This window comes from Haemaphysalis longicornis, unplaced genomic scaffold, assembly GCF_048455015.1.
Source record: "Haemaphysalis longicornis isolate Haplotype H1 unplaced genomic scaffold, Haemaphysalis longicornis Haplotype H1 scaffold_6, whole genome shotgun sequence".
In the NCBI taxonomy this organism is placed as follows: Eukaryota; Metazoa; Arthropoda; class Arachnida; order Ixodida; family Ixodidae; genus Haemaphysalis; species Haemaphysalis longicornis.
In genome coordinates, this window is record NW_027526407.1 from 45381708 (window position 1) to 45406011 (window position 24304).

General features: G+C 46.1%; 1 protein-coding gene across 1 annotated transcript; it reads right to left on the bottom strand.

The window, feature by feature from the left end:
- Positions 1-1750: 1750 nt before the first annotated feature.
- On the bottom strand, positions 1751-24304 carry LOC144142991 (b(0,+)-type amino acid transporter 1-like). The gene is made up of 7 exons (XM_077674817.1): positions 24086-24304; positions 19832-19906; positions 17971-18072; positions 10434-10691; positions 9108-9233; positions 5023-5119; positions 1751-2603 (listed from the first exon to the last, which is right to left on the bottom strand). Exons 1-7 carry the CDS (start codon positions 24159-24161, stop codon positions 1751-1753), a joined length of 1587 nt encoding a protein of 528 aa, XP_077530943.1. The 5' UTR covers positions 24162-24304.

The window sequence follows — 24304 nt, forward strand, 5'->3', positions numbered from 1 at the left end:
GTTCATTGATTATTTTGTATGCCGCCCTTGTTATCTCTTTTGATAGGGAGAGTGTTTCAAAGTAACTTCACCAACCTAGAATAATCTTGTTTGGTCCCCAGTGTTCTCGGTGGAATTCGTTGGTTCGAGAAGCACCCGCGCCGAAAGAAAAATACCCGCAGAGCAGACGCATTCGATTCGTTGACACTCGCCGGTGCACGTGACTTTGTTGATGGCTGCTTCGCCGCCTGTGTATTATTTGAGTTTTAGATGCGACTGCATCTCATTCACTCGCCTTGTCCCTGCATCCGGCATCCGCGTCGTTGTCGGCGTCCGCCACACCCCATTCTCCGCGCCGCGTGAGCTGCGCTCTCCGCCGCTCACCCCCTCTCTCCTCCGATAGCGAACACTCTCTCGCGAGGGGCATTGGATTGGATTCGAATGGATTGGCTTGGCCTGGCTTGGCTTGGCTTGGCCTGGCCTGGCCTGGCCTGGCTTGGCTTGGCTTGGCTTGGATTGGATTGGATTGGATTTGGATTGGATTGGATTGGATTAAAGTGGATTGTGTTGCGTCATAGCCGCGGCAGACGCACTGGCGCCGGCGCGTCCCCTCACCGTTATGCGCGCTATAAAACGCGGTGACTGCGCCGCTCCGCTCCATCGTTCCAGCGCCGCTCCTCCGCTGTCCAACGCTGCAACGTGAACCCCCTATGCGTCGCATCTACACCGAGGTTCCCGCGAGGGGAGGTGGGAGTTTTTTTAGGGGAGCACAAGTTCGCTCCAATAAACTTGTTTTTCCTTCCAGCCAACAGCGTCATCGTTGGCTTCGTGACAAGATCAAAACATTTGTTTGGTCGTACCTACTTGAATCCAGGAACATTTGACCTTTAGCGACGTTTTAAAATTAACAAGAATTAACAAGACGTAGTAACATTAAGCTGTACTTACGAATAAGGAAAGCTTTATTGAAATTTGAGTGTTTCGTCCTGACAAATTATTCTAGGAGTCTTTTGTTCCTGAAGCACTGCAGCTGCCGGCCATTGACTCGGCTGGTCATCTCGATGCATCAATAGCTTTTGAGCAGTGTCTACGTACAGATGTTGTGCTCCCAAATGAATTAGCCCTTCTTTCACTGTCGCTGCAGAAGACTTATGCTCTTCGCTTGATCAATGATTGCCACGGAACAGAAATTGCAAGATCCCTGCCCTTGTATAGCCTTCCCTAAAAGAGTGTGTTGTGCATCTTAAGCTTTTCAGTCACCATCTCTCCATATGAAGACGCGACTTTCTTCGTCGTTTTCCTCGTGAAAACGAAAATAGTTCATGCTGCAGAGCGGTGCGGCTGATGTTCGAAACCTACGGAAGTGATAGGTAGCACCATGTAATGTGAAATGGCGGAGCCGCACTCATAAACAACATTTCAAAATGGACGCCACCAAGTTTTGTGGGAGCTCCAGTGTGTTGCCGTCCTAAGTTCTCTTTTACGGCGGCGTAAAGCATTTATAAAGGCTAAAAACACCTCTTTCATGTGCAGAAATATTTTTTTCACCTCCTTCTTTGTAAACTGCCTCAGGATATTTATTATTTTTATAGGGAAAAGCAGCATTGAGTAATGGTGTCTCCGTATGAGGACGCGACGTCATTTGCATAATAATTATTCTAGAGAGTCTGAACTTATTTTCTTACCTCTAAACACTTGACACTGCTAAACCTCTAAGTATAGAATTCTTCTGCAGTGAATTTAGTAATTCGAGACTGAAAAAGGTTAAAGATCATGTCCAGCGGCGTTGATTCCACGCAATACTCTCAGTAATAACTACAGGCAATGAACAACAGAAACATTCAAGCATGCAGAGCTTATCAGAATTTATTGGCTCGTTATGAGCACACGACACACAGAGGAGTAACTTCTGAAAGAAGAGGTATATTTTCGATCCAAAGTTTGCTCGGTAGGACGCTTTCCAGATAACATACGTTGGCAGACCCATCAAGACGATCCCGAGAGCGACCACATACTGAGAAGCGCCCTGAGACCCAAAAGCTGGAATCAAGACTACAACGAGCAGGATAGCCATGTCCGCCGCTATTAGCACAGCCGGCATCTTGATGGGTCTCGGAACGTGCTTCATCGTCACGCGCATTCTCACCATTGCGACCACAACCATAAAGTTGCCAGCCGCAATGAGTGTCGCTGCTCCCTTGGCGAGAAATGTCACCGAGCCCGTGACAGCGAACGCGATGGATATGCACGACCTGCAAGTTATGGCCATAACCGGCAAACTCGATTTAGCCGTGACCAGAGAGAACACTGCAGGCAAGTGCTTTTTGCGAGCTGCCGCGAAAAGGAGGCGGCTGTTGCTGAAGGAAGAGGCGCTCATCGCTCCAAATGTGCAGACGCACACAATGCTGGGGACTAAGTAGCGGCCAGGAAGCCCCCATGTCCGCCGTGCGAAGGTCACCGCTGTAGCGTCCGAAGAGGCGAAATCGTCTCGGTCCAGGGCTAAGAAGTACGCGAAGTTTGTGAAGACGTGCAGGGATGTGACCAGAGTGAGGCCGCCCAAGAGCGCTCTGGGGATTGTCCGAGTGGGTTCTAACATTTCTTCCGCCATGCAGCAGATCATGGCCCTGCAGTTAAAAAGAATACTTTGTATAAGCATGTGCAGCGATCAGTCAGTGTAAGTGTTTTATCTGGAACACACAAACGATATTCTATGCCGATCGCCAAGAAAATGATTATAAAACAGTGAACGCTTCTAATAGAAAAGTCCTCGGCACAGTAACGTGTATTCCTTACAGCGGTATTTCGTTAAACACGTTTATGCTTCGGTCTACGTGCACTGAAGTGAAGTCGATGAAATCTTTAGGTACAGCGCAAAATCAAATAATGCGTTTCTGTTATAACAATGGGTTCCCAGGATGTTTATGTTAAATGCATTTTTAGGGATAACTAATTTTGCGGAGCATGCAACAAAACTCAGCAAATATTTATGGCGTGTATCCGGTAGCGCAAGGACGTTTCTTCACAAACAACAAAATGCTGTGTTTTGATTACTTACATCAAGACATAACGAAAACATTTGTGGTCCCATCTCTATTTTAGAACTAGCGAGTAGTGCGTATTTTTTCATTGTTAATGATCTGCGTCGTCCTTTGCATTTACAATGAATGGGCAAATCCTTCCTAAATGTTACCCACCAAACATTTTACACTTTTGTCAGTCTGGCATCGGATCCCTTTGGATTACGATAGTGTTTAGGAATTAATTTCTGCCATTTCTATCACTTCCGCGTTTCTGTAGAAAAGCACTAGCAATGTAGAAATCATTGCGATTAGGTACTTATGTCGTTTGGTGATTAGTAGGGTATATTTTCAAGCGGCAAGCCGCAACTAAACTACTGAAAAAAATTAGCTGGCTGTTTCTGTTCCTTTTAATAATGTGTTGTTAAGTAATAGTTGTGAGAGACAGTTGGGAGCTGTCAGTGTCAATGCAGGTGGAGGTGTAGCTAAGAAGAAATTTTCTTACACATTTCACTGTTAACGGATCAGCGAGACAGTTCGCAGACTGATTTAGTACACCTGGCATCCGCTGCCTTTTTTCAGACTCCGAGCTGAATACAAACTTCTCAGGGCATTTTGTGCTATCCTTAACACGACTTCAAGCCGAAATCCTGTGTACAGATTCATTACAAAATGCACATGATATGTGTTGTTTCGTTTTCTCTTTTTCCACCTTCCCATTGAAACGTGACATTGCCTTCGTGTCTCGGCATCATTATTTAGCGGGTAACCCTTCTGCACCCCTAAGCAATTGATTCGTTGTGTTATCCACACTTTTAATTTAATTTGTAAGAAAAATCGGCCACGCCTAACACATCTTTATTTGTTGTAAAATTTGACCTAGTTAGCTTAGTTATCACCCATATTCCTTCCAGAGCTTTGTTACACTGCAAAGTTTAATAGACGCTTCAATGCTCACCTAACCGTGCGCCTGGTGGTTAGACCAAGAGGAACTCAATAAACCACTGATTTTAAGAAGTTCGGGAATCCTTTAAAACTGCCGTGCCCCACAGGTAGTTGTCATAGTTTTTAATCACTGAATTAACCAGTTTAATCGCCTAGTGAATCATGCAATTCGCTCACTCATGCAATCTATTCTCTGAGTCATTTGTCTCATTGGCTTAGACATTCACTTTAATCGCGATATTCTCAATCTAAAATCACTTTTCTTCATTTTGATACATTTTGATGCACTTGAATTCCCCTAATTCCCATCGGTCGTTCTACTGCGTTTTTTTTTTCCTTTCATTACTTTATCTGTGGTGCACTGGCATTCACTGTACTTATGGCTACTTCCGAGTTAAAGCGAGTGCTCTGGACCACCCCGCACATAGAACACCTCGCTGTAGGCATTTTAGGGGCAGGAACCTTAGAGGCTTGGGCTGTTGGCGTCTCCTGCCGTCGCCGTCGCGTGTCGGCACGCCAAATCAGTTGTCAAACGATGGTAAAATTAAGTGTACAGTAAATGAAACCGGTTCAAAATAAACTAACATGGTTTAAACTAATTTAAAATGCATGTAAAATCAGGATGTAATTGCATTTGTGCAGAAATTTGTTAAATTCCGTCGAGAAATTGGTTTCAAACGCCAGGTTTTCTCTTGCAAAGCATACTTCTCAGCATGCTGCGGCGTGTGACACGAAGACACTTACGGCCAGTCTGTCTCTAATTGAATTGCATAAATCCGGTTCAACGCAAGAGACGGCGCCACCACCCCAGCAAGCGAGCGATTGCTCCTCCTACAGGAACTCCTCCGGCTTCCGATCAGCGCGTGCCGTGGCGCAAGAGAGAGACTTACAATCTTTGAACACACTTATCCACTGCATGCTTCGCTCCTCCCCAGGTTTCACGTTAGCGGAGGTTGCCCGGGATTTTTTTATGCAATAGGCGTTCCCGAGCAGTTTTTGCTTGAACGACTCTTCGACTGACGATTAAACAGAGGATGATACTCATAACGCTCTCGACTTGATATGAGAAGAATGGTCTTACCCTCCACTACCAGCCAGAAGGGCGACACCAAAGGCCTCCACTACTTTGGTAGTGGTCGTGTTACCTCTGAAGGAAAAATTGCCCAGTAGAATGGGATCTGTGGGGAAAATAAAACATCGTCATCAGCCTCTGTCCTAAGAAATAAAAAAATAATGATGCAGAGAAATTTACCTTTTGCATCGTTCTTGCACATGTCCCAATGATACCTAATGTATGTCGTGTTACCGAACAAACATAATAAAACTGAAAAATTCGTTGACTTTAGAAAATGTTGGCCACTGAAATTTATTCTGAAACATGCGAATTTTTAAGCCATAATTTGGAGTGCATCTGGGTCTTGTAGTTGCCGAACTTTCGCCCTAGGTGTAAATATGTTGTTACAGCGGCCGAGAAGAGGTCAGCCGTTCCTTTCGCCATTTATTCTCCCGTACCAGACGCACGATCAAACGACAATTCATTCCGAAGCGTACAATAGGATAGCACCGATTATGTAACACGGAAATCAAACCTCGTACCTCCCCCCAAAGTTGTAGGTGGCTAGTTTTAAGGGGACACCACTTTAGACAGATATCCTGCAGCACCTTTTTTTACGGTTGTGACATTTGAGGGGGTTTCACAACGTTCTCAATGCGGGTGTCACGCCTTAAGATTGGACTGCCACGAAGAATACGGGCTTATTGTTACTGCTTTGCGCATATCACATTGGTAAAACATCGCAATTTTTTTTATTGTCTTTATACCGGGGCAGTGGTATTTGGGACCGAATGAAGTCGCTGCTGCAACATTAACTAATCATACAGTTTGCTTAAATTGCTGCAATGAAGGCCTTCGATGGTCACTCTAGAGAAAATCTCACAAAGGGCAAAACATAGAATAGAAGATGTCTGCTATAGCAGGAAATCACAGATAGCCGCTCTGTGCTCGCGACCACTACAGCCCTCTAAGTGCTGCAAGGCGTGAGGAGAAGGGTGAAGGTGGTTATCACCACCATTGCAGGATTCTTATATTGACATAAATTGCCTGGGTAGATAGGTATTTGGGCAGTGTTTCTGCGTTGTTGCTGTCAACATCGTGGGTGATAGAGAAGCAGAAAATGACGGAGTGGAGGTAGCGCTACTGTAAGCAGCCAGCAGCAATGAAACGTCTACAATCGCCTGAAAACGCAATTCTTCATCGATGATGAACGGAGCGGCTAGCGCCATCCTGTGGTTAACGTAGCATCCACTTCTGCTTTTACTTGTGTAACGTGACACGAACACAGGTAGCAAAATTAACTACACTTTTTGTTCGCCCACACAGCAAAGTATTTCGGTTTTTGCGTACGATTGTGGTGTCGGTTCGAAACTTAAGTCTTCTGGTGCTTGGCCGTGCTGTCGGCGTGTAGTCGCGCGTATCGACTGCTAGCTGTAGCATCGTGCCGTCGGTGACGATTTCTGCTGCCAGGAAACGAAAAGTTGTGTCATTTCAATACAATGTCACACTTTTAAATGCCGCCTCCGCCGGCGAAACAGAAGAATTTTATCGCCCGGTTCCGCATCACAGCTAGTACACTATCAAAAACTTTGAGTGCGATATATAGCATCAAATTGGCGAAAAGGCGCAAATTAACCTCACGTTTGATTCTTGAAACGCGTTAAGTCATCAAAAAGTGTCATAAGGCCAAACTGATACTTAAGTCACGTTTTTTAATAAGGACTAAGTGACCCTGCTTCTTCGGAGCGACGTGTTGTACCTAAGCTCATGCGAAAGGAGCAGGCGCAACTCAGTGAGTATTTCACTGTGAAATAAATCTATGAAGGGTGAGCTCACTTTCACTGATATCTAGGACTTTTGTTTCGTTTCTTTTTTTTAACCCCCGGGCCATGTCTCGAGTGTCAACATGTCGACAGTGGTCGACTAGCGTTGAACCCTTTTAAGCTCCTTTGGCCCAAAGACTGCCAGTACGGAGGCCCTCGCTATGCATGTAGTTAATCCGGATGGGAAATGAGGGGCTCCTTGAATTAAGACAGAAATAAGGGTTGAGAGTCAAGAATCCAGCGGAAAGTAAAAGGGAGAATGCGGTAGGTCTTTGAAACACAACAATTTGAAAAGACAGAAAGAAAGTGGATGCATACGGAAATACATATATGTATTGCTTTCTGGCGGTTCCTGCTCATTTTCTTTTGATGTATAGTTTACATGCTGCCTCCTCTAACGCTGTTTTTTATGCACCTTCTCACAGGATGTCCCCCGAAAGTTTTTTTAACTACGGGACCTCCTTCTGTATTATTACCTGTACGCACTTTTAAAAGATGGGAAATAAACTTCAACTTCTACTTCAACGGCCAGTAATGCAAAAGGTGCTGCAGGATAGAAAACGGTGCAATGAAGCAGCTCCCTTTCTTCTTTTTTGTGGCACATACGGACTTAGTATTTCTCAGCAAAGAATGTTCTCTATTTCATATTATCGCGCGTAGTGATTTTGCATATTTTTATGCCTCTTTACGCGCAAATAAAACAGGGGAGTGAACTGCGAAGTTCAGATGCGTGTACCACTTGACCACGTCAAAGTGGTTGCTCCGTCATTAGTGCAGATGCCACCACGGGTCTTTGCACCTGGCCTGGTATGCAAGATATTTTCAGTCAATTATCATACTTTGACACTCTTTCCCCGCCGCCACGTATCGGTTACGCGAATCTCTGCAGTAAAAGACAACGTATTAATTTAGGCCCTCCCCCCCCCCCCCCCCCACTTCCCCGTAACCTTTACCTTGCACTGAAATCGTGGCAAACGAAGATATTTGTTTGAAAGCGTAGTTTTCCGTCTCACTTGTAGCGGTGTCGGAAAAAAATCAGTGCAGGAAACCTAACTTTACACGTTGGCCTTCTACAACGCGCACATGATGATGATGATGATGATGAAACGCGATCATTTTCCTAATACAAATGCAAAGTCCACAATCATATCAGCCAAAGTACAGATCAACAGCACTAAGATAACTGAATTACCCCATTCACATGACCCAATCCAAAACTGGTCGAAAATCATAACCGCACGTTCGGTTGGCGCAGCGTTGTCGTAGATTTGGACCTTGGTTGATTGGAATGTGGACTTCGGATTTGTATCGGAGAAAGCTTCGCGTTTCAACCACCTCTCTTCTAGAAAGGGGCGTTTTCTTTTTTCTCTTCTATCCTAAGCGGTTCCCTCGGCCAAGATTCAATACATATATTAATGCTCTGCAGCCCAACGCAGTGACTTCGAGTTTTTTTTTTTTAATTGTGATAGTATGCCCGTTGGCATAAACACTATGCTACAAGTATAGGTTAACTCCCGTTTCGAGAACAACCGCAAGGAGGGAGCGGTGATGGGGTCCTCATATCCACCGATGGAGGTCAGGTGGTCTGCCAGGGTGGAGGCCTGTGCCTCGAAGGTGTCGTGTTCTGACCGCTTGCAATGAAGGGCACGTCCACAACAAATGTGCTGTGTCGGCATCTTCGGCAGGAGCCGTGCAAAAGGGGCAGTTCTGGTCGAACGGGGCATGGTAGCGTGGTGGCCACTCCCGGGTAACAGCGGGAGAGAGGGCTACACCAACACGAAGTCTTCGCAGCAAGACCTCCTCCCAGCGAGCAGTCGGCTAGGGAGGTCCGTTCCACACGGTGGAATTAGAGCTCGTGTGGCGCGACGAAGATCTTCTTTCCTTTGTAAAAACTGTCCTGGGGTATCTAATGTCAGTAAAGTCAATGGTTGCAGACAGAGTAGGCGTAGGTGCTACGTGGTGTCTTTGTAATAGCTATTACTACAGATGTGACAACCCACCACAGTTCCTCTTGTGCCTGTGTTGACCTCGCAGAAAAACTAAGATATTAAATCGAATCAGCAGATCTCAGGTTTGGGCGGACTTTCAGCTTTACGAAGACGTCGGCTCTATCAAAGCAACTAGATGTGAACTTGCACTCCGAGCGTAATATGTCGTAATGGCGCTGTACCGACTATTTTTCTATAAGAGATTTTAAGGCACTGTTAAAGCGAGGAAGTTTTTCCGACATGTCTAGAGGACAATACGTTTAAGGTTTTGGTCTGCGCCTTCTCCTAAGATTGCACTTACCTCGAATGCACCAAACGACCCCAGTTACAATGATGGCGATGAGCACTGCGATCTTTATGACGAAGAAGATATTCTGGATCTTCATAGACGTTTTCAGTGATAAGGTATTCACTACCGCTGCAAGTTCTGAAAAAGTAAACACGCGGAATTACCATGAAACAATCTGTCTGACAATACGTAGTTCAACAGTGAAGGACGAATGCCGCACATTGGCCGTATATATATGAAAATTCAATCATACGAAATAAGTGCCACGACGTGTCTAAAGAGAGCTTACATGTTTTGTCGATTTCTAGAATGAATAAATGCTGCAAATTTCGTCTCTAATAACAGTAGAACTCTTTCGCAATAGATACCGCATGAAGCTCGAATGCTCCTTTGTTCCTGGGGACACTACGAAGCAAATATTCTTCACAATTGAATGTATGTGGCTCACGAACTCTTGGACTGAACATGAACCAAGCCCTACGCCTCGCCCAGGCGCTGACCATCAGTGACGTGGAACTATCACCCTATCCAAACATTTGTGGGAGAGCAGACGCACGCCCTCTCCTCTGAGCATAAAACCAGGTCCTTTGGTTAATATCTAGCACCTCGACGGAGAGCATATCAAGACTATTGCAACCCACAATGCGTTCTGGAACTTCTTGACTAATACCGTGCAGGCAAACGCGAGAGGCTAAAGCTGTATCAAACGGTAGTGCAGGTTATAGCTCGCTTGGGCTGTACGGCTGAAACGTCGCACCAGAGTGACATCCTCCCTACGTCTCCTGTCCACCATACGGAAAATCAAGTCGCCACAATACATCGACATGCCCCCAGGATTTCATCGCGGTTCATATGAGACCCCTGTTCGTGCCCTCCAGAATGGTTTTCAATCGTCCAGCAAAGTTCGATAGACTGAAGAGCCCTGTAACCCTGGTCGACCACCATCGTCCTCTATAAGGACTTTCAGAAACTGTCCACAGCTTCCCCGTTTAGACTGCCAGAATCACCAACAAGAATGAAGCAGCAACGGCATTCGCCATCACGTATACTCCCAAAGCCGGACTGTTACTGATTATAACACCCTCGAAAGATGCTTGACGCAGCTACTGAACAGGCCGCGTCCAAATTGCGTCCAAGTGTGCAGAACGGCTGTTTCATTGGGGAGGCAATCTTTAACAGTGTCTGAAATTTGAATACAACTTCACAGCAACTCATTGAAGAAGAGCTAATTGAATAAAAACGATCGTTTTAAGTGTTGGGTCGATTTCACAGTCAGATGAAAGCACAATTGACGCCACTTCCGCCAATTTTCCGGCCCCGTTTTTGGCTTTTACTTACCGATCACTGCGACAGTCAACAGCGCTGTAACCAGCCTCGGTGGTTTGCAGGTCCCGTATATCGCACTGAGAGCATAACTTGTGAATGTAAAGCCATGCAAGGTAGCTCCCATGCAATCGGCAACAATGAAAAGCCAAACAAACAAAAAGGATAAGACGTCTCCTGTCCTTCCCATCGACTTCACGCAAACGCTCACGTATTCGTACAGTCCTCCAGCAGCTGGCAACATGATACCTAGTTCGGCAACGCAAACTCCGTCTGCAAAGATAAAGGCATACAGATGCCATAGGCTGGACAGGAAGGCGTATAGGAAATTGAGCTTACGAAGTCTGCAACACCGTCACTGAGCAAGAGAACTACAAACAGTGGTACACACAACCTAAATAGAAGTGTCGACATTTGGCTATACTTTTGTCATGTGTCGTTGAAGTCATTAATTTGTCGGGTTCGTTTTGTTAAAAATTACACTGTAGCGCTCAACCACCAGTAAATAATGAAGCTGCAATACCTTACAGCCTAAACAAACTCGTGCCGTTAAACGTACAAATTAATCGGTGAAAATATTTTCAATTTTTCATTGCTGCCTATCATTGTGCCGATAAATTGTAAGTTTTAAAGACGACAGTCTTTTTTTGGATATTTAAACGCAGAAATTTTGGTCTGTCTGTGTCTGTTTGTCTGTCTCTCTGTGACTCGATTCAGCCACTCGGCCAAAGTGAAACCAAGTCTGCGCAACAGTCTCATGTGCTCACAGCGAAATCTAAACGTCTAAGCCCGGTTTATATGTTCACGCTTGTTTGATTTGATTGTAGGGTTTAACGCGCCGACGCAACGCAGGTTCTGAGGCGCGCCGTAGTGGAGGGCTTCGAATTAATTTTGACCACCTGGGGATGATCCGCAGGATTAGCACCAAGACGAGGGGTATGCGAGAGGAGGATGTACTCAGGCTGGTTTAAGCCTTCGTCGTGTCTAGGGTCACTTGATTGATCTATTGATTGTAGGGTTTAACGCGCCGACGCAACGCAGGCAATGAGGCGCGCCGTAGTGGAGGGCTTCGGATTAATTTTGACCACCTGAGGATATTTAACGTGCGCCGAAATCTCGTACACACGGGCATTTTTGCTTTTCGCCTCCATCAGAACAGCGGCCACCGCAGCCGGGAATCGAACCCGCGACCTCGTGCTCCGCAGCGCATCGCCTTAGCCACTGAGCCACCATGGCGGGTTGTTTCATAGTTGTCAACATTGTTGAACCAGAACAAGAAATTTCGCAAATATAAGACAGAAAATTAATACTAAAGGGATATTTACAGTGTACCTTTAGAAAAAATTGTAGATGATTGATTTCTGCGAAATGAAATACTACATCTACCGCAGAAAAAAAAAACACACTGTCGCCCGCTGTCGTCACCGTCACTATAGCTTCTAGTGGCATTTTGAGAAATCAATGGGCAACAGTTACGAAATTTCCACTGGATAGGTTCCACGTTCTGTTTGGAACGCACGTGGACTAGGGAAACGCGGTTCTATAAGCGTTGAAGTATAGGCGCCTAGATTCACGCGCGTCTCCCCCGTACGGCAGCGCTGGCATCGAGGCACCCGACCTGGAGCCGTGGGACGAGGGAAATTCAAGTTGACTTGAGCAAAGCTTCAGCGTGTTTACCTTGGGAGGAGCGCGACGCAAGAGGAACAACTTGAGAAGTGAATGGGAAAGCAAAGGGAGTCATTTACTTAGCAAACGCCGACAAAGGCTATCGCTTTTTAAGGCATTTGCAACGAAAGGAGCAGACACGCGGCCAATTTTTTTTTTCTGTTATACTTCTTTTTCCTCTAAGCACTGGGGTCTTTTTATTTAGCTTACTTCGTAAACAATCCCTGCACTGGGACATTCAACAAAACATACGTTCTTTTCGTCAGGAATAGTTTGGCATGCGTGGATTAGGACAGTGCTGTTCGTATATGTTGTATTCACTGTCATGCCACGCACGCGGCAATTATATGTGTGCTCCGCCAAGCGTCTGTGTTGCTAAGGTGACGCCGCCAAATCACGTGTCACTGGTTACGCCGCGCCACGCGAGTTGGCGCTACCTGTTAGTCCTAGCGCCCGATAATGCACATCACATGACAACAGCAAGAGCTGTTTGATGTTCCAAGCTGTGCCTCACCGAAAGCAAAGTAATACCTCGATGCCAAATGCTGTTCCGTGCAGCGCCCTACGATATTTCTATGGCCTGAAACGGTTGAAATTGTCGCATGACCAGGTAGAGCGGTAAAAACGTCGGGGCGAAGTCGTATATATGGCTTTGAAAGCCGATCGCCCCTTCAAAGTCTGTTACCTGAGGAAAACGAGAGAAATATTCTGGCCGAAATTTTTGCCGTGAGGAAGACAAGCTCATGTGATTTGTTCGACGGGCGCTTGCGATTTGCCAGCACTTGCGCCCTGGTGTGCACAAGCACGGCACGGCTCGGAAGATGGCGTCGCATGCCCCAGCTGCTGCGCTTCCGTCGTATCTAAATCGGCGTACGCCTTAAATATTTTTTGAAACCATTGTTTGGTTTTTGTACTCAGCGACGCAATGGAGGAGGCGACTGCAGCGTCGCTCTCTTCTCCGTCATGCCGCTTTCGTTCCCAGCCGCGGTAAACATTAGGATCGTAAACATTTTTAGAATCAGCAGAACATAGTTGTGTTGGTAATACAGACATTTTTACGTAAACACAAGAAGCGCGACATTTCCTTTTTCAACCCGTCGCCGCAATGTTGTGAGTGTTGGTCGTCTGATAGATCGCCACCGTTACTTGGGGTCAGAAATATCGTCTGCTCGCATTTCAATATCCTCAGAACTTTTCTTGATAACTGGAAAACAAAAAAGCAACTCTGCAGAAAACATTTCATTAACTCAAAATGAAATGCCTGCGGCATTTAATTGCCGCCTTTTAAAAAAGGGAGTTACAAGCGTATTGTTTTGCGATTAGACACAATTTCTGACGAGAGTCACACAGGGCGCACTCACAGAGGAATAACACTCAGAACACTCCCTCGACAGATAAAAAAAATTGGGCCCATCTCCCCGCGAGGGGGACTCGAGTAAATGCGTCGCATAGGGGGTGGGTGTATTGCGTTAACGCTTAGTGTTTGGGGAGTTGGTGGTAGTGAATGCGTTGTATCAGCAGCTTCTTGACGTAGTTTGAATGAGTCAAGGATATAAGGCGCGTTCGTAGCCTCCCATTCTGTGTCGGCTTTGTGGCGCAGCGGGTAGAGCACCATGTACATTGCGTTCCGCCCGCAGGGTCGAGGGATCGAAACCAGGCGCCGGATAGTATTTTTTTTATATAGTGTAGGGGGAGGGGTGCGGACTACGACTACGGACGTCAACGCGGGCGACATCGTGAGTTACTGAAATGCTCTGTATTTAAAAGACAGCTGTCCAGCTCTTCATGTTAGTGTAAATGTCTGTCATATCAAACACGATACCACAACTCTGTAATGAATGAATCGTCAGTTGAAAATCATGAGGCTTCATAGGACAGTTGCCAGGGTCGAGGTGTATAACTGATATTGTCGGGGGTCTGAGCAAAACTAGAAAAACGTGTGCGGTGGATTGATAATACCGGAATTTGTAATGTTTGTCGCTTTAACAGCGGAGCTGTTGTACAAACTGAAACTTCGCTGTTGCAGGAAAAAAATATCAAGAAAATGTGGAGCACTCATGAGCGCGTGCCTCACGGCGACCGCCGAGTGTTTCCGTCACGTGCAGTGGATTTAGCAAAAAAATCTTCAGAGTGTTTCCGCGCATGTAATGCTCGCCATGAGGGATGCGATGATATAGATGCATATGATGACGAATACTACTAGCACAGTGAAAAGTAATGTCGAAACATGTAAATAAACAATTTTAAACTTGTACAAATGCGTGGTGATGAGTTCTTCAGTACTAACGTAGAAAGAAATCCTGCAGCTTCACTATAGTTCAAGCCTTGGGCGACTTAGCAAGTTTCGCCATTTCAGCGAGGGGAAGTCTGCAATTCTGAGGATAACTTTACATTCACCACTCACGCGAAGAAGACGACCACCTCTTAGATACATATGACTACGATTATAAGCACAGCAACTATGCAAATAAACATTGATTGATTGATTGTGGGGTTTAACGCGCCGACGCAACGCAGGCGATGAGGCGCGCCGTAGTGGAGGGCTCCGGATTAATTTTGACCACCTGGGGAGCTTTATCGTGCGCCGAAATCTCGTACACACGGGCGTTTTTGCTTTTCGCCTCCATCAGAAAAGCGGCCGCCGCGGCCGGGAATCGAACCCGCGACCTCGTGCTCAGCAGCGCAACGCCTTAGCCACTGAGCCACCGCGGCGGGTTATGCAAATAAACAGGGTTACTGAAACATAGCCATGTGTCCGGCAATGCTCACACCCACATCGTCGTTCAAGCCTTGCGCTTCAGCGCAAGCTTCCATAAAAAAAAAAAACTTCTTCATTAAGTCATTTCGCAGCGAGTCATGTTATCCCACGTGCTGATCGTATGTTACGAAGACGAGCCAAGTGATGTATCATTAGTTATGTTATATCCAAGATGACATAGCTCCGTAATGGCTGGACCAGGACGTGGAAGTCATGAGGTTTAAACTAACTTTTTCTGCGCTGAGGCTTAACTGAAATGGTCCTTGGTAATAGCAGCACTTTAAAAAGGCTATCAGTTAATACCCACTCCCAACAAACAATTTCTTGTAATTACAAGCAAATATATAATAATGGCGGTGTGCAATATTACCAAGCAGTCACATTGTATGCCAGGAAAACAAGTCAACGAAATTTTGTTATATGACATCCATGATTCCATAACTCAGTAACTGTGAATCAGGGGATAACAGGGACAAAATGTGTTAAGACTATTTACTTCTCTTAACCATGACTACAATTCCTACACTCGTAGCCACCTTTAAATACAGTTTCAAATGTGTAAGGCATAACGTCATTCAAACCATATGGGCTAATGAGACAGTCCGCTCAAGCTCTTTGGCTTCTTCATAATGTTCGAACTATGATCGCCTTAGAACGCTATTGCCAAGCAGTTTTCGCTGAACCTTTAGTGGAATAGTATCAATATAGGTATTGGCCAAATAGGGTCATCTCACATTGTGCCACATTGTGCTGCTTGGTTTCTTGCGTCGCATTCATGGTCAAAAATTCTCAGTTCCCCTTATCACCCACACAAATTTTATCGATGTGCATCGGGTGCAAGATGAACTCATAGGGGCTGAAACGGTCCGATTACGTGCAACAAAATCTACTCAGCCGCGTCTAGTCGCATACTAAAACCAATTGCGCAATTTCCCGCTACTTGGGTTAAATTGGTTGACGCACGGCTTAAATTGATCCTCAGCTTGAATAAATTGGCTGGCACATAAGTTAAAATAGATTGCTGTTTGAGGACATTAGCTCGCGTCTGGAATGTATTGTATGGAATTTAGAATAAACTGACAGGGAAAACCTAAGGTTTTTAGTTCAGGGTACTGTAGCGACGCGGCTTGTCGTAGCTCTTTCGCTGTCGCACTATCTAGCCACCGCACTCACGCGGCGTAGCGGCGAAAAGGACCCAAACAAAGCCCCATGGCCTCACGCACCAAAACAGAGGCTTCGAAAAGATATCCGTTTGTCCCTCGATTCAGCCTTGCGTGCAAGAGTTTATGGCATATTTGAACAAGCGGTTTTAAAGCAAAGCTCGACTACTTTCGTCCAGCGATTTCATGGAGGATTCGCAAGGTGACCTTTTGAGCTGAGACACACCCCCGGAGATGAACCCCTCGAAGCACATCGCGTGATTCGCCGGGCCCGCGGTCGGCGCTGCGCACAAGGTCATGTTTCCAGTAGTTCCGCGCAGCACATGAGCGGCGGCCGTAGCCGCCGCCGCGCCAGCAGCGGACAATTCCGGCAGCCTCCCATACATGCGGCGCTGGGTCGTTTCGGGCAACGTGACTCGTCTCGCGCCAGTCGAAGAGGAACGGTACGTTCGCTATGAATGAACGCCGCGTTCGCCGCGTTCGCCCGGTCTCCTTCTGTGAGCGTTGCGCGGAACCGAACGGCTTTTAACGTGATTGGCAATACAGCTACACCAAAGGTTAACCAAGCGAAACCAAGACTCAACCAGACTAAGTCAAGCTTTTGCTTTGGAGATCCAACGTTAGCTGAGCTAAACCGCAGCCATTTTTATAGTCATAACCGTTCCAAACTTCTGAACCACTGGCACTTCTCATGCATATCCCCATTATTTAGCGCTAAGAAAACTGCAGGTACAGTTGAGGCAAAATCTGTGTAATTAACCGGCAACCCCCGCATCTATTCAAATTGGAACGCTCGTTGTGTTGGTTTTTGCGATCATAAGCGAAAAACGTGGCCGCGGAAGACCAAAAAACGACGCGTTAAAAACTGCGCAGTAAGGCTCCGGCACGTGCGAGATGAAAGCAAGCACAAAAAGAACAGAACTCCCGCTCCTGCTGTTCCAGGTAGGGGGCGCGCTGGCACGGCGAAGACGGGAAATTTGAATTGCATTGGACAAAAAATCTGTTCAATTCATAAAAAGAGGAGTGAGGCATGCAAGGGAAGAGCGTGAGGGGTGGAAGCAATGAGCAGATCACGGCAGCACAACCACTCTGGCGGTTTAATCACTGCTCTGCACTACGTACCGCTTTCACTTCGAGTGGAGCTGCTTTATTTTTTGAGGTGCGGAGTACCTTACGGCCGCACAATGTCCGTCCGCGTCCGTGCGCATAGCGTTTACAATCGCAAAAAATCCCACAGGCACCCTCAGGATTCCAGCCTGTGTCTGCTAGACCAGACATAGTTAGTGTCAGTCGTCTTACCCAATGGGCTACAACTGTGAGTTAGTACCCGAGAGTCAAACGGTTTATTCCCTCGCCTCTAACGGTGGAGAGTACCCTAGGACCTCCCACTGTCCCTCCGCGTCCATCCGCGCACCCACCACCATCAAACGAAAATCAAGCGAAATTCGATTTGAGCCGTGAGTTGCAGTTTCATTTAGGGAATAATCAAGGTGCAACTGACGGCTCAAATCGGGTGTCACTCGGGGTGCAACTTGGATCGGGGTGCAACTTGGATGTCCATTTCAAGTTCCCGTACCCCGCACCCTCTCCATCATCCACGTAGTGGAGATGCTGCCATTATTTTGCTTCCAATCTCAATTAGGGGTGGGTACGTCATGAATGGGTGTACGTGCGTTTTGTCACAGAGATTACCGGTCAAGACAATAATAGGATTTATTTTGCTTCCCGAAACTACGTGCCAGCTCAGCTTCGCTGGTCATCAACGTTTACAGAGTAGAATGCCTCAAGGTCTTTTTTGTTTCTGTGATTTCTTAGACGAAGCGCGTCCTTTTTTTATGCACAAAGTACACGCCGCCGTCTCTTGTAATTACGCATAACAGGTTTTTCACGTAAAAGGACACAAATATGTCCGGCTTGCGTGTGACCCCCTCTATGTGCTTCTTTATTTACCAAGATGCGTAGTACTCACGAATAATAGATGCCACTCCAGCCGCTATCCAAACCAAGAGGTCGACACCCACCGAACCGGAGTCCAAAAATACCGTGCTTGGGGTAATAAAAATTCCAGATCCTGCAACATAATACAGAAACAAAACTGGTTTACTTTTTTGCTGAGATTTCTGCGTAATAAAATGTAAGTTATAAGAACCATTCGGTGAAATTATTATTAGTTCCTGGTAAGATATTTAAGCGGTGCAGGCGCCTGAACCAGGTGGCAAGTCCTGTCACAAGGCGCTAAATTCTTGAGAAAATGAAAATCTCGTGATCATCTGGACCTCCAGAAGCAATCAAAAGCACGTTGAAGGAATCATAAATGAGATGCCGAAGGGCAAGTGTTACCTCGAAACAACAACAGTGCGGCCAGATATTGGCAGTGTAGGACAGTTGCAAGTTGGGCGAGTTGGTACGTGTTCATACTTAATCACAGCGCGAAGGACGGGACAGAGAGAAAGATTAACCACTGGACAGGCGCTGGTCCATTCAGCGCCTGTCCATTGGCAGTGTACTCAAGATTCGTGTGCCAGCTTACGCGGCCTTCTCGTGGCAGCCGAGATCTATCTTTCGTATGGCGCAAAAGCTGAAAGGTGTTTGTCGTTCTGTTACACTTAGGCGTTGCGTGTGGCTTCGAAGCACTCAAAATCTGTGTAGGCATTTTTACTCGTGTCCTTGGCGTTTTAATTACTGGGACGAGGAATACTTCGGAAGAGCAAACATTCGCAGTGATCTGCAGTGAGAGCGTTTGACCGGAGGGTTGAATAAAAGTTTGAGAAAGCATTACTATTTTCTCGTTTTCGATTTGAATACAAGCTCTAGCAATGCACATAAACTGCTTCCCTATGGATATGAAATACATTATGCGATAAGCCGCTTAAATTTTCAGGTCTTGCGTTGCATATTAGGCGAATTTGGGGGCTATGTTCATAGTGCGTAGCTTAATAATTAAGTTTGTAGAATTACTAATGCAGCTGTGAAAAGTGTCTATGTGCATGTTTTTGGCAGCGCGTAAAGTTGGATTGCTAAAGGGAGGACTAGCTTTAAAATCAACCGAAAACTCTAGCTACATGAGTGAAAACAGACAACAACGCTTGATCATTGTGATCTGAAATGTCGTTCCCAAGGTCTTCAATCCATACTTCCGCATGCCACGTGCAGACCTGCCTAACTCAAGTGGACTATCAAGTCTCCCAGGCACGACTACAGTTGGATCTAATGAGCGATAGTAAATAAACGTTGAGTTAAGAAAGCTTAATAGACAGCGCGACACCGCCTGAAAGCCTTTAAGGGGCACATTTTAACCTACGGCCTGTAATGAAGAAATTCGAGAAACTACAAATAATTTCTCACCTCCATTTTCCCGCTGTACTTCCCTCGTACCCGTAGGCGGTGCCAGTGCTAACTGCTTACTTTTTGTTTATGTGAAATTTAAACCAATTTAACCCATGACGCATATGGTTCTGTTGTAGCTCATCTGCCAAAAAGACGGATTGCTGGATCAAAAGTACACTGATCCCACGTTCCTTGTCACGACGTCACCTTCTTAATTCGTTAAGCAGCTGATCTCTATTACGCACAACATGAAACGATATTTGTCGATGAACCATGGCTAACAAAACCAAAAAAAACCAATCGCGAACCCATGTATGGTGCGTGAGAACTAATCAGGATTACACACAGCGGCCGTTCCTTGCTTCTTCGTTGGCGCAGGATTCGCACTCAGAATTTGTCGTCGCAATTACACGGTTATTTACCGCTAGCGAGAAGATAACATTAATGTATTTAGTGCATTTATGCATAAATGCACAACATACATGCATTTAATTTATGTTTACCGATAGTGTTGCCAACCAGTACAGCCACTGCGCTGAAGAGTCCCATTTGCCTCTTTAGGCGGCCATGGTCAGCACCTGGGGGGAAAAGGCACCCATGTAAATGTCAACACAAAGAATTGAAGCGTTTATCTAAGTTGACCCGACTATTTCAGAACTAAAAAAAATTCACGCATCTCCACGAAGTGAATCATGACGAGTGGGTGAAGCACTGGGGATCGTTCTTACCGTAAATCACCCGTGAGAGTGCTTACTGCTGCTAAAACGATTTCCAATTCAATCCAAACCAATACAATGCAATTCAATTTAATCTAATCCAGTCCAATACCATCCATTTCAATTCAATACAATCCAAATCCAATCCAATCCAATCGAATGCTCCACGCGCATGCGCAGCATGGTTCTCTAGGAGCACTCTCTCTCCCTCCCTCTCTCTCTCCCCCTCTCTCTCTCTCTCTCTCTCTCTCTCTCTCTCTCTCTCTCTCTCTCTCTCTCTCTCTCTAACCTTTTGTGAACTTGTTAACCGTTTGTGAAATTTTTGTTCACAGACGTTTCGATTTACACCATGCTCTGCCGTGAGCACGAACACCGGACGTCGGACGGACAAGCCTCGCCCTCAAGGTGCTTCGCCCCTAAAACGTAGCGACATCCTTTTGTAAAACGTCCTTTAGAGCTACGATTCAAGATGTTAGCTGCAGTAGCATTTATTAATCTATAGGAAAGCGTCAGAGAGGACTAAATGATTTATGATAAATTTGGCTGGGAGAGAGCTAGGACATATTTTTAAAAACTTCTTACCGAACGGGTGTTTTCTCAAACCCCTGTGTCAACGTTTTTCTGAGCCCTACAAGTTTTCGGACTTTAGTCAACAAACACATCCAGGGCTTAGAATAGGGGCTGATGAAATACCTCAGCCATAAATTACTGATTTATGTTCATCACATAGGCTTATAAACTTGCTTTAACGATTTTACCCTCTTTCCCGGTGTTTCGGCAGTTTGAGTGCTTGATATGGGTCATTAGACCGACGAAGCGGCTATTAACCGGCTTCCTTACAGTTGCAGCAATGAATGCATTCGACAGCCTGCTTCCACATAGTTTGCGAAAGCTTCTTGCTTCAAACGCAGAGGCTTGAGGCGGCGCGTTACCCTGATAGGGAACTGGTAGCCGTCATTCATGTCCTAATGAAATGGGTGTAAAGTAATGGAGAAGCATTGGAGAGGGGCCAGCATGAAGATAAACGAAAAAAGTACCCGGTAATCTATAATGTGCACCAGCTATCCAATGGGTGAAGGAGTGTCGCGGGCAGGTATGGCGTTACGGCGCTGCTCTCAGCCACAAATAAACTTTCTCGTGTTCGCCCCGCAATTGAGAAAAACTGTGGTTGATTCGTCTGTCATAGGAATCGGTAAAACACGAAAGGGAAATGTCCAGCATAATCTGCAGCTGAGCATGATTTGCGGGTTAGCGGCTGTCTTGCGGGTGTGCTTGATGAGCGGCGTCTTGCGGGCGGGTCGCTTCTGAAATGCTGCCGTCATTTCCGTGACCGAAATGACGTTAGTGGATTCTTGGTGTATCCTGGCGTAAAACACTTTCGTGTTAAAATATAACACCCGAAAACGAACAACCCTACGTAAAACGTACTCTTTAGTACTAAAGGTTGCTTCCCCGCAGGAAGACCATGTGTGCAGAGGTGCACCCTTTGCAGGCCGGTTGCTTCGTTGTACTGGCGTCATTTACGTGACGGATATGGCGTCAGTGTATCCGGGAATGAAACACTTTCGTGTTAACAGTGCGCGCGGAGAACCGTAGGCGGAGTGGCTGTCAGGTGGACCACAATGTTTTGTTCGTTCACTCCGGCTCGGAACGTGTACCCTTATTATGCGGTTCAGTGCAAGTGAGCCACATTGGCCGATGCCTCAACACGCCCACGCAAGCACAGGAGCAATCTAAAGACGGATAAAGGTGTGAATCTATCCGCGCACTATGGCAAGTGCAAATGCAACCCGTGCTTTGAAGACACTGAGATGCTGAATCAATAGAAAGACCGGCTCACCCGCGAGGTTATTGAAGCGTTTCACATCGCAAAAAAAAGCAGATACATTTCCAAACCCTCTATAAGACTTGCTGATAGAGAGGTTGACTTTCTAGCCATACCTGTATAAATACGTACGAACACGTGCCGCTAGTGTTTTTATCTTTTGTTTGGCTGTCAGTATGGTGAAGTGAATTCGCTATATGGGAATGGTAATTTTTCATGAGTTCATGTAGGTATGTTTTTCCTGTGGGCTGAAAATTCAGTTGCTAGACAGCGCGTGTCCTTTGTCCCATCTTTTCTAAAGCCGCCGTCCTTGCGCTATTTTTCCAACATGAACCAATACCAACTAGCGCACCTGGCTGCCCTTCCACTCCGAGGACTGCGGCGAGAGCGAAGCATTGCGCGCCGGTTCTTTCCGGCCGGACGGCCACGTGCGGCCGCTGGCTCGCTGGGTGGGCCGGCTGGAACGTAACTTCAGCCTTGCAGCGACGGCCGCGGTCTCCTCAATAACCGTTTCAAAATCTTCGATTGCTGATGGTCGTTTGCGCCAAGGATACGCGTATTTCCGTTGTAATATTTTGTATCTCGCAGTATTTTTAGCCAGGTTATCGGAAAAAAAACGTTTACAAGAGGTTGAAATTTTGAGTGCAGTTGGCCTTTACCGGAATGACTGTAGATGCGGCAATCACGCAACACTGATGCACGACAAAATGGCTGCCGTTGCTGACTTGCGTGCCTGAGTAGCGGTACTCTAATACCTTATCTGCTGACACTACACATGGCTTCTCTGGCGGCAAATCGTGGGTACTGCCTAGCCTGATGAATGCGCTCCGCGTCTTGGGCACGAACTTCTCGTTTTAGTGACACTAGTCCTGCTCATCCTTCAAAGACGATGTGTAAACATAATCGTTACCAGGAGCACATGGTGGGTGGGTGTCATTGTTTCCATCCATTTTATCATCCAAGGTGCGTTTTCGATGCTTGTTTGTGGGTTTTTTTAACGAATTCTGAGCTCTATGCTGTGTGCCTGATTAGCCTTAGGCGTGGGATTGTCGGCTAAGGCCTTGGAACCTTGGCGTTTTCGCCCACGGAGATGAAACCATTGGGGAAAAGAGGTATACACCTTTGCTGTAACATCAAAATATTTGTTTATGAATGTAGATTAAACTGACACAATACTGGTAATGTTCTAAAAATACTCCGCAGTAGAACATGCTTTTCGCTAAAACTAACCAACAAACCAAAGGGAGCGAAGTAGGTATCTATTTGCCCTCTTTAGGAGACGTCCTTCCATAACATTATTATAGTTATGTGACTATGTCACTTCAAATGAAGAGACCACTATTTTATTTGGGCGGTTGTTCTGTCGACATTTTGCGCTTCACAAAACTCAATTTTAGACTTTACTTCTCGCAACTGTCTGTCATTTCCTCGCTGACTTATATCGTAATTCGCTCACTCGCCCATTTACCCTTACTCTAGGCAATCGATATTTTAGGCCTGGCCGGCTGGAATTAGAAATATTTGCGTACTTCTGTTGTAAACTCCAATGTTCACGAAACGTTTTCAGTCAGGGTAAAAATTATAGTGGTCAAAATTAATGCGGAGTCCTCCAGTAGGGCGCGCCTCGTCACCTGCGAATTGTCAGCGCGTTAAACTCCACAATCAATCAATCAGCTCCCAGGAAACTACTGAAACTATTGCTTGGAGAGGCAACTTTGAATCTTCGCGATATTTGCAGGGAACACAGCAGTAGACATTGATTTGCGAGTACCTTTATCCGAACAATACGATCCCCTCCCCCTTCTTCGAAGGTGACAGCCTAATTCTTTTCGTTTTCCTTCTTTAGCTTCCAGGTTTGCATATCTGTAAGGCGTTGGAATAACGACATTGGCGGTTAAATAAGAGTCACGTCCCCGTCATCTTGAGCACTCACGTAGCAGTGTTGCTCATAATAAAAGAAGCTTTGTGTGACATTGTACGTAAGCTCCCCTGAATCTTAGAAGATAACAAAATCTGCACATCTAGCGATGTGTAGTGACTACCGCAAGAAAGCAGCAACCGGTACTCACTGCATTCCCCCGTGTGTACGAGATTTCGGCGCACGATAAAGATCCCCAGGTGGTCAAAATTAATCCGGAGCCCTCCACTACGGCGCGCCTCATCGCCTGCGTTGCGTCGGCGCGTTGAACCCTACAATCAATCAATCAATTACTCACTGCATTCCAGTGCCATGTCTTCTTTGTTCTCTTTGCGAGTAGAGCAGCTGTCTTCCACAGTAATAAAACCACTCATGCTTTACTAATTGCAAACAAGGCCGTAGACGCATTTCATTTTCCGGAACCACAAGAAGGTTCGCCAACTACGCCTAAACTACAGCGATGCTTGTACGCTTAGCCTGTCTCCGACGAGTGCATTTGCGGTTTTGGTCGAGCCGA

Bases quoted from the DNA above. Each gene is read 5' to 3' on its own strand.
- LOC144142991 (XM_077674817.1), bottom strand. From the start codon at position 24,161: ATGAGTGGTTTTATTACTGTGGAAGACAGCTGCTCTACTCGCAAAGAG. The intron at 18,073-19,831 runs GTAAACATAAAT...ATTATGTTGCAG, and splicing joins ACTGGTTGGCAACACTATCG to GATCTGGAATTTTTATTACC. The intron at 10,692-17,970 runs GTGAGTACTACG...TTATCTTTGCAG, and splicing joins TGGAGTGGCATCTATTATTC to ACGGAGTTTGCGTTGCCGAA.